General features: G+C 41.4%; 1 protein-coding gene across 1 annotated transcript in view; it reads left to right on the top strand.

Annotated features, from left to right (window-relative positions):
* Positions 1-9,168, top strand: part of ALKBH8 (alkB, alkylation repair homolog 8 (E. coli)) — a 43,658-nt gene extending 34,490 nt beyond the window's left edge. The window contains exons 10-11 of the mRNA XM_009069455.1: positions 7,239-7,388; positions 8,605-9,168. Coding sequence (XP_009067703.1) covers positions 7,239-7,388; positions 8,605-9,168 — 714 coding nt within the window. The remainder of the gene's footprint in view (positions 1-7,238; positions 7,389-8,604) is intronic.
* The last annotated feature ends 3,313 nt before the right edge of the window (positions 9,169-12,481 follow it).

Here is a 12,481-nt window from a genome sequence, read left to right as displayed (position 1 = left end):
AGTCTGTATTTGCTCCCATGTTACTTCTCTCCTGTCCTGTCAGGGAGAGACAGAGCACATACAAGTATGAACCAAGAGATATTTTTACTGCAAATATTTCAAAGATTTTTTTGCAAGAGGCAAACTTCAAGAAATCTCAGAGATGTCTGCATGATTATATCTGCTCTGTCCTGTTCTAGAATTGTCAGTTCTTTTATGTGCTTGCACTGTGAAACACTTTGACATCCATCAGTCTTGAAAATTTCTATGTAGGGCAGCGCATTGATGATAAAAGTTGGAGTTGTTTGTTTCAGGAGTTTCTGTCCTGCTATTTATATTCAGCTAGAAACATAAGTTGTTATTTACAACCCTGTATTAGTAATGGATTTATTTCTGTTACAGTTCTTATAAAGTAGAACAACATCAGCCAATTTATGAGTAGGCATGTTTATACCTGACTGCTGTAGCCTGAATATAGTGACTAATTTTCAGTACATTTCAGTCTTTCACTCCTGACTCCTGAAAGAAAATCAGCAGACTTAACCAGAGAGGAGAGATGTTTATCAGGGTACCATTAAGATCACCTGATCCTAGAATGATTTTTGTAAGTTGTGGTAGGTTTGTGGTAGACTTTTAAGGTGAAATCGATGCAAAAGGCTATGTTCAGAAATTGCCAGCACCAGTCTGTTTTCTGGAGCTCACAGTAAATCAGCTAAGGGAAAGCAAAATCACATATCTGCTGGCAGTGAGATGAAAGCCAGTCCCTCTCCTCTGTTGCTTTAGGAGTTACCTCATTTCGTGTATGCCTGCAGGAGAAATACAAAACATGAAAAACAACAGTGAAAGGAAGGAAACATTTAAAGAAGCAGTTGAGACAGTTGAAAAACAGAATCTGGGAATTGCTTCATTCAGTTGGCCTCCCTCGACATTTTATTTTTTACTGGTGACAACTTGAATTCTTGGTTGGAGATAGATTCTAGACTTTGCATGTGCTGATATTCATGTGCAAGGCAGCACAGAGCCTCAGGAGGGTGGATGTGACTCCTTTCTACTAGGTTTATTTTTCTGTGTCAGCTGAAGTGTGGTTAAAGAAAAAAACATGTATATTGTGTTTACAGATTTTTTAAAACTTTTGACAAGGTATCTCAAATACTGTTGCTTCCACTTACCCTGGGTTGGGCATGGAGCTGAGGGTGAGGGATTGCAGAATATGTTTTATATATCAGGTGCATCACTAGGATAAAGGGAGTGCTCTCTAGATGCAGGACATCAGTTTTCGCCATCATTTAGTCCTCTTAACTTGGAGGCACAGACTTAATCATTTGCTGCGGCTCTTGGTAAGATTTTGTGCACAGGGTACTGCAGCTATTAGCCTAGGTAGTGTTGGGAAAGAAGCAATAAAGAAGTACTGTGAAATTAGGAGTTATTTAGGGGTTGGGTAGAGCACTGCTAGCACAACTGTGTGGTTTGGGGTATTTTGACTCAGAAATACTGAAAACCTGAGGCAAGCACTTCCTGAAGGCAAGCGATGTGCTTTAAAGGTTACTGTGTGCTTTTATACCTTAAGCAGCAGTGCTAATAGTAGATCACAGCTAAGGTAGCTCTCTTGATGGTTTTAATCTTCAGGCACTATCTGAAAATGTCTCCACTGTGGCCTGTGCTATTGTATTTGCTTCACTTTCTTCGGATGATTACATACAGCGTTATCTACTTGAGTATCCTTTTGTGACAATGAAATGCATGAGTCCATCTACGCTCAGCAAGAGTGACAGTGCTGTAATGGCTGCATTATTCTGACACAGTGAGAGAACAGCAATAAAGAGCAGCAATTTCATGACAGACAAATTCAGATTAAGAATGTATGGGCTAGAGATGGAATCCATGTCTGATGTAGCTAGGACAAAGCCTGGAGAAAAGGCTGAATTTAATACAGAGATTCAGATTACTTTTTCTGTCTCACCCAGCTTTTTTATTGTTTGAATGAATGCAAAGAAGACATGGTTTTGGGGTTGTTTTTCCACAATCCTCTTCATGCCTAACTCAATTTTTCGGGAATTATTTTAACAGATTTTATTTAAGTGCTTTCAAGCTTAATACTCATATCTGTAAGCAGGACATTTATTTTTATGGAACCCTATGTTTCAGCCTTAACCATTCTCCTAGTTAGCACAAGGGTTTCATTCCAGAGCCAGCTGACATTATTGCAATGATCTCATCAATTTTTATGAGCTTTAGCTCTGTCTCCAGTTTCCAGTGTTCAGGTAGGTGTGGTGATGTGTAAATCCCCACAGGAACATTAAGCATCCTCACAGGGTCAGGATGTGAATGAAGGACATTGTGAAGCCTTTTGATTTTGTGGTTTACATTTTTAATTGAACTGTTAAACAGGTGGGAAATCCAGCTGCAAACAACTGAAAATGCTATTGGGTAAATAATTTTCTTTACATATAAAGAAATTATTCTCCTTGACAGAATATTGGTGCTAGAAAAAAATTATGGCAATGCAAGAGCAAAAATGATTTGCTTTAATACAAACATTCCTATTTCTGTAGTGTGTGTCATTCAAAGGTAACTGGTAACAGTTTATACTTCATGAGACCTTGTAAGACACCCTTTTGATGTGAGATGTGCATCTCTGTTTTCTGCATTGCTGTCCCAAACCGGGATCCACTAGAACTATATAAAAGTTTGATTTTTCCAGGCTATGGGGAAGAGAGAGAGTTGAGTATTTACTGTGATATGGTTGCATAATATTGGTTGGGTTTTAGTTACACTGGGTTTGTACTGATTGCAAACAGATTCCTCTCCCAAGGACTTAGTAGTAGTGGGTAAAAGCAGGAAGGACAAAACTAAATTCTTTAAAGGTATACCTGGAGCAAGTTCACCATATCTTAGCGATCGAAGGGTGAGGCAGAGGAAACTTTTCTGCCCTTTTCTCTCAATGAAAGCTGTCATTAAATTGATGAGAGATCTAGGAAGAGAGCTCAGAGGGAACTGGGCAACAGCAGCACAAAACCAGAATGAATGCTGAATCGCTCAACTTGATTCTGTTGCTTTTTCATTGAGAAATGAACTCTGTGTTTTAGACATAGCACTTTGTTTCCAGAGACACCCTGACTATATGCAATGGAAAACCAAAACACTACGTGAAAGGAATGCTAAAAGTCTGACTCAGACTAGCTGGAACAAGGAGATTTGTCTGTCTTGCAGTGGTTGTGTCGATGTCTCTTTTTATACGTGTGTGTTTTTGCTGAAATGTAATTTGGTTCTTTGAGGTTCTCATGCTATTAGTTATAGCTGAGGTGTTTCTCCAGGGAGCCACATAATTCCATTCAGTGGCTGGATTTCAGAATTAGATGTTGTTTTCTTCATCACTTTCTAATGTGCTGAATAAATCAGGTTTCCAGACACTTAAATGAACTAATTCTACCATGTTGAGTTAGTTATAATGAGATAATATAGAAAGAAAATATGTAATGTTGGGCAAGCTGGACCTGTCTTTACCAATCTTTATTTAAGCTTGCAAGAGGATTTATCTTTTGCAGATTTGCACCACCATTACAAAGCAAGCTACTTATTTAGTGTCTTTTGCTCCCTAATGACCTATTCCAAACCACTGCATTAAGTAGATTTTATAAAATTTACTTTAGCTATTCTTGGATGAAACAGTGGATGTGAAGCTGCCTGGGGATGTGAAGGAGCAGGATGGAATATCTGCCTGTGTTATCCATTCCCAGGAAGCCAGTACAGAGGTGCTGCAAACACAGACAAATCACAAGTGTTACATTTGTTTCTCCCTCCTTTCTTCTCTTTCATCTTGGTCTTTTTTTTTGAGATTTCAATTATCTAAAGGTTCATGATGCCCGGTGTGCCCAGAGAGGGTGTGGTATGCCAGAGGGATGACATGTCTTTGCCTCTTTCCTACATTTGGTGTTTGCTGGGGTTCTAGTTACATAGCTACAGGCCTCCATATTAATAGAGATTTCTTGTCCTAAAACAAGAGTTGGATGCAGTTAATGTCTGTCCAGATACAACGAAAATCAGTGCCTGAAATTCAAGTGGATTTCAGCCACAGTACGTAGTGGGCACTCTGGCACTCTAGTGACCCATTGTCCCCATCACAAAAACCAGTGAAGAGAGGGGTGGAGGCATTTCCCCAAAAGGCAGGGATGTGGGAATGGATGCCTGGAGTAAAATCCAAGAAACCTGAGAAGCCAGCCTCCTTTGGGGAAATACTAGATGTGTGGTTCAACTTGCTGAGAGGTGGACTCACTAAGTGGTGGGTTCAGCTGAATAGTCAGCCATGATATTTGAAATATATATGAGGACTGGGGGGGACAGACCAAGGAAATTGGTTTGGAAAATAGGTATTAGAAATTATGGAGAAGACTCCTATATGGTAAGAGATAGGGAACCATAAAAATGTATACAGCTTGGCTCACCAAGAGATGTACTAAGTTCTGTTGGTTTTGGACAGTGACCTTATAGTAATTTGTCTACCTTTCTCCACTCTTCTAGAAGAGTTGTCAGCGAGGACAGTAAATATCCTGTGCTGAGCATCAAAATTAGAGACTTGAACTGGCAAAAATTAAAGCTTTCCAGTTATATTTTGAGATTTTTTTAAAAAATGTCTTGTTTACATATTTAATTAGGAAAGAAAATAAACCTGTTCTCAATTAAAACAGGCCTTTGAACTTTTTTCTGTAAATGAAGCTTCATCACATCAAAGCTTCTGGATGCTTTAGAATGTAGAAATCAGCTAGTAACAGAATTGGGAAGAGTTGAGTTTGGGATCTCTGCCCCTTGCTGTAGATCTTTTCTATACTCATAAAACCACACAGGCTCATTTTCCAGCTGTAAGCTGGCATTGCATCACTAAAGTTGTCTGCTTTTAGCTAGCTTATTGTTTTCTAATTACTGAAACCAGTGTATTTTGTTCTTTAATGAATGCATGTCTCTTGTAAACTATAAAATGCAAGAATGTTGTAATTATGATTTTTTAAAATACCATGCAGAGATAATTCTAGTAAGGATGCCAAAATTGCCTAGGTTCAGCACCAAGTATCTGTGGTGACTCCCTGTATTCACCATTTATGCATGTATGCATAGCACCTATTAATCATGTTTACATTTAAAACCATGTAAAGTTTTAGCCTAATATACGTATTTTAGAGCAGCTGTGCATTCAAAGTGATCTCTTTCCAGGTCTCCATTTTCACTTCAGAACAGCATCTTTTGCTTTACTAAGTATGACAGTACAAGTAAGCCTGACTTCATAATTATTTGATATAATTTAGATGCAAATGAGGAGTTTGCATTCTGGCAGTCATGCCTTTGTTCTCGTTCTCAGTTCATTGGATTTCATCAACACATGGTGTTGTCCTTTTCAAGGTCATTTTGGGATGGGGGGATTGCATTCCATTATCCAGCACATTTTCACTATTGATGTGGAGGGCCAGAGCAATTCTTTCTGGGAAAGCTTGATGTCAGTGGAAGCTGCAAGTATTCTTCTCCCTCCTTCTGCCAGCAGTGAATTTGGTCCTTGGAGTTTTATTATTAAATACTGCTAGCTAATGTTTTAATGGCAGAAGTAGTTGAAGGCACCGGTAATGAGGTGTGCAGGTTGGCAGAGTAATTTAAAGATACTTCAGTTGGCTTCCAGTGTGAAATTATGGGGATTTATGTTTACATTTAAGTAAACAAGAGTTTCCTTTTTTTATTCATAAATAACAGTATTCACTCAGTGCTTCAGTAAATGTGAGAGGCCGAGGAATAAATGGGAAGAAGACGATGCTAGGATCGATCGTGTCAAGTCTGTTTATTGCTAATTGGCAGGGCAACATGTACATAATCATAATACTGTTTTTGTGGAGGATTATCTTATGTTGTCAGGTTGGCATTTTTGCAGCTGTTCATTTATTTTGGATCAAAATTTGAGAACCTGACTAGAAAGCAGCTCACCTGTAAGCTTTCAGGACATAAGGCTGGAACAGAACTCTGGTTTTCTTCAAAACTGTGATGGTAGGCTGAAAGTTAGAGATTTGAGCTGATAAAACGAGAAATTATGATGGAAAATAAATATATTTTCATGAATTGTTGCAAAAGAGGCTTTTAATTTTAGCAGTGCTGTTGTCTGTGCCGGTTTGATTAAGCAGAGTGAGTTGTTTGCTATTCTTCTTGCATCAGTGATGGTTTAATATTCTTTCAGTGGCAAACGCAATAAACACTGTCAGCAGTAATTATTTAAGATTCTGAATCTGTTCTCTGTTATCTTGTTGCTGGTCATTGAAAACAAAAATAAATCTAATATTCTCATACAAGCAGAGTTTGATATACAACCTGGTGTCAGGGCTTTGGTTTGAGTATTCAGTGTGCATAGCAGACATGAGAACAAGGGTGGTGCGTGCCTCACTATTTGTTCTTTCAGAAGAAGGGTCCTGATCAGTTTGGATTAATTATTTTTATGCAAGCATGTAAAAATCCTTTTCTAAATGCTGATGTTTCAAAGATGGTTAGTTTTTTTCTTACCATCTTTGATGCAGACACATGGCAAGGTTTCAAAGGGGAAAAAAAATAAATCTCTTGTGAGGTATTCTGAAATGGTTCCTTGGGTTCACTTCATCTGGGCTGTACAGGACCTTGGAAAATTATGTTGTGCTTAAATTTTTTGTGGCTTGAGATACTGAGGGCTAAGAGGACTGTATCTGAATACTTCCTTGCTTACACTGAAATGACAAGGTCTGGGTGATCAGTGAAGCTGTTACATCCTTTAGTGATGCCACCAAAGTCACCAGATTGTTGTTTACACTTGTAGATCAGCTTTTGTGAGTTCAGTATTTGGCTCCTTCAAATACTGTCAGGTTACAACTGGCAGTTGAAACAGAAGGAAGACACTGAGGTTAGGTCACCTCATTTTGCTGGTTTCAAGGTACTTTGAATCAATTTTGAAGAAAAGTTAGGTTGAAACCTGGTCTGTCTTAGTTCAAAATCAGGGTGCTCTGAGGAGCTGTCTAATATCCAGTCTGCTATCTTTGTTTTAAGTAAGCATTAGGGTTGGGGTTTTTTTTGTCTATACCTGGAAACCATACATTCCTGTTGCTTCAGACTGTTTTCTCACATTTGCTTGTGTTGTTTTTAAACTGTGTTACCTCAGTAGGAGACTGTGATGACTCTATTACTGTAAGCATCAAGTGAAAATAATTTTCCACTCTTGTAATTATCCTCTTATGAAAAACTTAATGAAACACTTTCTGTTCTAGGTTGGCTGTGACCGCAGCAAAAACCTGGTGGATATTTGTGGAGAAAAGAATTTCCAGGCTTTTGTCTGTGATGCCCTGTCGGTGCCAATCCGCAGTGGTTCTTGTGACGCCTGCATCTCAATTGCTGTCATACACCATTTCTCAACAGCAGTAAGTCGTCCCTCTCTGTGCTCCACTGTACTGTTGTGTTGGTGTGCAGAGCTGCTACTACTACAACAAAAGCAAAAGGGAGGAACAAAATGGGAAGAAATTGAAGGTTTGCATTTGAGATAAGCAGTTGTGAGAGCAGAGTTAAGCTGCTGTGCTGCTTCTTAGACTTACTGTTCACATTCCCCCTCTACTTGTCAGATGCCATTGCTCTTTCTGACACTTTGGTCGAGATGTTTGTGTTTCATTTTTGTCTGCTTACAATTGATGACACTGGGGAAGGGGGCTCTGCGTTGGGAATCAAGAGATATATTGCTTTCAGGCTCGGATCTTGGGCAGATCTTGTGGTTTTGATTTTTTCCTCTGTGCCTTCATTGTCCATCTCCAAACAAAATGGACACGACTCACTAGTCTGCTGTATCTCTGGGCTGTGTAAGGTTCTCCAGGCTAAAACCAGGACATCCTGGCAGGAACCGTGTGATGGTAACAAGCTTCTAGACTGTGAAACCATCTTAGAGGGGTCCCACGGATCATTCCATACCAGAAATGCACTGGATGTTTCCAAGTATGGTATAAAAAGTAGAATGAAGTCTGTTTTGGAGAAGACTGACATATCTGTGTTTGGGTGGCAAGAGGACCTGTGTTTAAGCTGTAAATCTGACTCCTTCAGCTGCAAACTTAGGGTGTGGTAACATCAGGTATGGTAGATTTGAATCTGGGATTTTAAATACTGAATCACTTTCTTGAAGAGGTGTGTGTCACTTTCAGGTGGACTGATACATCCAAGAAATCCTGCTCAGCACAGAACTATTTTCAAAATGAAAGAGAATAATAGAATCATTTAGGCTGGAAAAGACCTTTAAGGTCATCAGGTTGAACCATTAACCCAGCACTGCTGAGTCTACCAGTAAACCATGTCCCTAAGTGCCACATCTACACGTCTCTTAAATACTTCCAGGGATGGTGACTCAACCACTGCCCTGGGCATCCTGTTCCAGTGCTTGACAACCCTTTCTGTGATGAAATTGTGTTTCAGTGAGAACTGTGTTTAGCTTGCACATAGTGATGGTTTATATTAGGAATGAAAATGAGTAGTGAAAAGAATTCCTTTCAATTTTAATTGTATCTTGGAGAGGAAGGTAAAGAGGAATTGCTGCCATTCCAGTCTCCTGACTTTTTGTTTATGTACTAGCTTCACAATTTTGCTTTTCCTTTATAGGAGCGGCGATTGGCTACTCTCCGTGAACTAGCCCGGCTTCTAAGACCTGGGGGAACAGCTCTCATTTATGTCTGGGCAATGGAACAAGAGTACAAAAACCAGAAGTCTAAGTACCTTAAGGAAAAGAATGTTAGTAAAGCCAAAGAGAAGGAAATTAATACTGGCCCAGGCCAGAGACCACTCAGTGATCAGATGCCTGATAGCAGCAGCCAAGACTCAGCATGTTCTAACCGACTCCTTAATGCGTCAAAGGATGAAGGCTGTGATGCAAGGCCAGTAGCAGACTCCAGACTGCCTGTTCACACTAACCGAACCTCCTTTGACTCTCAAGATTTGCTGGTTCCCTGGCACCTGAAAGGTGGTACTAAGAAGAAAGAGGAAAGCACTGATACAGTTCCAGCTGGGTCCAAGGAATCACAAGAACTCAGCCCTGTTTTCCACCGCTATTACCATGTGTTCTGTGAAGGGGAACTGGAAGCAGCGTGCAGATCCCTGGATTGTGTGAGGGTTCAAAAGAGTTACTACGATCAAGGAAACTGGTGTGTGGTTCTAGAAAAGTTGTAGTCTCCACTATCTGTGGTGTTTTATTTGTTTTTTACAGTGCAAAAGGTATTTTTAATGCAGACTGCAGCTATTGCCTCTTTTAAAATAACAGAATAAAGCTTGTGTATTCTTATGTTAATAACAGTAGCTAGCACTGTGCATATGTTCACAGAATAATGGACAAACTCAGATACTACCTCTGCAGAGTGTTTACTTTACTTCAGTAAATTACAGTGAAGAGGATTAAGTGGGAAAACACTGGCCATGCAAATCAGTAAGGCCAGTGTTGAGCTTTTGCAGACAAAGGGCCTGTTTCTCTGTTCTCTTACACCAGTCTATATTGGTGTAGCTGTACTGGTCTCCCTGAAGCCCACAGCTAATTGGAAGGGAGCTTTGGGCAGGAAAAGCAGAGCTGTTTGCTGTGTAAAACTGTGGGTCTGTGAAGAGGGAGTGAATGGCATGTGCAGCAGTTTAGCTGAAGAGTCAAAACATTGCCTCAAGTTTGGTCCTGCCTGTTTTGGTGTCTGTGAGGGGTCACAGCTCTCTTTCAGTTTGGAATTTACTCTCTTGGTTGTGGTAATAATAGTTTCCCAAAGGGGACTGGAAAGTCAGTGGGGATACCAGAGCCATTTTTCTCAAACACCCACAATTCATGCTGTCACTCTCCAGATTTCTGTAGCTCTTCTTGTTTGAAAGCTCCTCTGAGGTGTGAGTTGCCCAGCTGAAATACCCTGACCAGCTCTGCTAAGTGCCTGTGTTCCTGTGAGTGCAGGGTTCTCTTCCAGGGCTTGTGGTGTGGGGTGAACCTCAGATCCCCTTGGGGAAAAAAACATGAAGAATATTAAAGTGAAGGCAATATTGGAACAGATTTTCTGCAGACTAGTTTCAGTGCCTAAATGTTGGCAGTGGAACAAGTTTTATTTACTGCACTTCAGAAGAGCAGAAAACTGGAGTAGAGGGGAGCTGATGTGGGGCTGGCTGACTGACAGCAGCCTTTTTGGCTGTGGCTGCAATGACAAGCACAATTTCTTTAACACGACTCTTGTCCTGTCAAAGGAGCATGTCACCTGCAATGCATTTCTAGAATTAAATATATAATGGTCTGTCTTCTGCTGGATGAGTGACTGTTGGGGCCTCTGGACCAGTACTGCTAAGCTGTGCCCTCATTGCCTGTTTCATTGATTTATCACATGTAGTTGTAGCAAGATCTATGGTATTGGCAGGTCATGTTGCTGTAACTAATGGCATCTAAACCAAGATGTCCTAAATCATGTGGGGACTTGGAGGACAGGCAGCTGTGCTGGCAGCCTGCTTGCAGTCACCATTTCTCCTAGGCTCTCATCACATAATGGAGAAAATCTGAGGAAGGACAGTGGTAAGAGAGGAACTTGCTGCCACCACAACTCATCTGCTTCCAAAGAGCCATGAGGGAAAACGATCCCATTCCTCAGCTGCACATGTTATCTATGTAGCAGCAGCCCTGTCCTAGTTGATTTCTTTCCTTTGGGCCAGGTGGAAGCATGTCTGTGGCCATAAGCCCTCCTGGGCATATTTGCACGCGTTCAAGGAATATATCACATAGCTGGAGGCATGTTTTGCAACAAGGCCCCTGAGCTGGCTTCAGTACTGGGCTGGCGTGTTTGGGTGCAACAATGCACCCAGTTCCTGGTGGGACTGTGGGACCAGACCTAGCCTGGATGACTCCTCAGCTCAGTGCCACTATCAGTGTGTCACTGGTGGGAGAGGGTGGGGACAGCTTCTGCTGGGTGTCTGTGCAGTGACTAACTCACTAGATCAGGCTGCCTATTATTTCTGATTATGTGGATTGCATTCATGTAAATAAAGTAAGAGGACCACACCCTCTGCATGGCCATGTGTTTGCTGGTGCCTGAGCTCCTGCTGAGCACATAGCACCTGCTGTTATGTTTCTACATTTGCCTGTAGGTGCATTTTCCATAAGAATATACAGTGTGCTTGGAGCAGTCAGAAATGTTGCTGTATCTTGACCTTGTGTGACAAATTAGCAATCGGGTCTGCAGTTGTGCTTGATCACTCAATGTACTCTTGTTCTCACTGGGGGTAGCTCAGAGGTGCTGCCTCCAAATTCACTGCTGGCTCTGAGCTGGGCACAGGGTTAAGCTGTTGTTCTAACCTAGGGCTCGAATGCATCAAGTGGACATAAACCCTGAGCAGTCAAATGTGGACTTTATGTAAGAGAGTGCTCTATTTTCGCAGGCCCTGTGGCTCTCCCAGAGCTTTGCTGCTTCCCTGTGCTACCCTGGCAGAGGCAGCATTAGGCAGTGTCTGGTGTGGCATTCAGCATTTCTTGACAGGCTGATTAACACTACTTGTTGACTGCCACATATATGCAGATTCCCTTTGTCACCAGTGAAACACCTGGGATGTCTGAGAAGAGTCAGACTTTGCTGTCAGCCTCGGATGCCATTGATCTTCCTGTGAGGTATTGCTTTTAACACAGTCACAGCAGCATTTCCATTCCATTTTGCCCTGCCTCAGTGCAGAAAGTGTCACTCTCCCTGTCCCAGGCAGCCCAGGTAGTGGGTCTCAGCAGGTTCTGGTTCTGGAAGGAGGTTCTGATGTGCAGAACACCAGCTTGGGCAACACTGATTGAACAGGCACACTGGCTTGAACATGCAGTATATAACTTCTTACCAAAGTGGGTTTTCCTGGCATTTCTGAGGGCTGTGAGCTGGAGGATGAACCCAGCAGCACATGAGCTCTTCAAAGACGCTAGAAGAGTTAGAAGTATTCTGACATCCTCTGAGGCCTGAAAATGTTATGAAATATTTCTTTGATCAAAGTCAGGCAGTCTCTGCAGATGCTTGAAGAAGAATCAAATGGTGAAGGAGAAAATGACAAGGGAAGATGGCAGGTAGATGTTAACAAAATGTATTGCAGAGGTTTTTTGAGGAGTTCCTTACAACACAGAATTACCTGCCACCACATCTACCCTCTGCAGTACTCACTTGCCCCTTTTTAGCTCCTGGAAGTGTAATGAGATGAACCTGTTTAAGGTCAACAATTGGATTTAAATGTTACAGGTTTCACAGTGCAGTGTTTTTCAGAGTAATTATGTTCCTTTTCTGGCCTTATTTAAATAACAAATGTGCTTAAATGGTTATTCATTTGCAGTCTAGAAGATAAAGGGAAAGCAGAACTTCACGTGGGTATGACCTGTGCTGTGGATCCCAATGCTTCTCCTTCTGCAGTTCTCCCTCCCTTCCCAGTCATCCTCAAAGTGCCTCAGTGCACCCAGGAGTAGGGAGGTGGGAATTTCTTCTCTGGCCCAGATATGACCCTTGTTTTAGCTCTG

The sequence above is a fragment of the Acanthisitta chloris genome, unplaced genomic scaffold (assembly GCF_000695815.1).
Source record: "Acanthisitta chloris isolate BGI_N310 unplaced genomic scaffold, ASM69581v1 scaffold452, whole genome shotgun sequence".
In the NCBI taxonomy this organism is placed as follows: domain Eukaryota; kingdom Metazoa; phylum Chordata; class Aves; order Passeriformes; family Acanthisittidae; genus Acanthisitta; species Acanthisitta chloris.
This window is presented reverse-complemented; position numbering and strand designations above follow the sequence as displayed.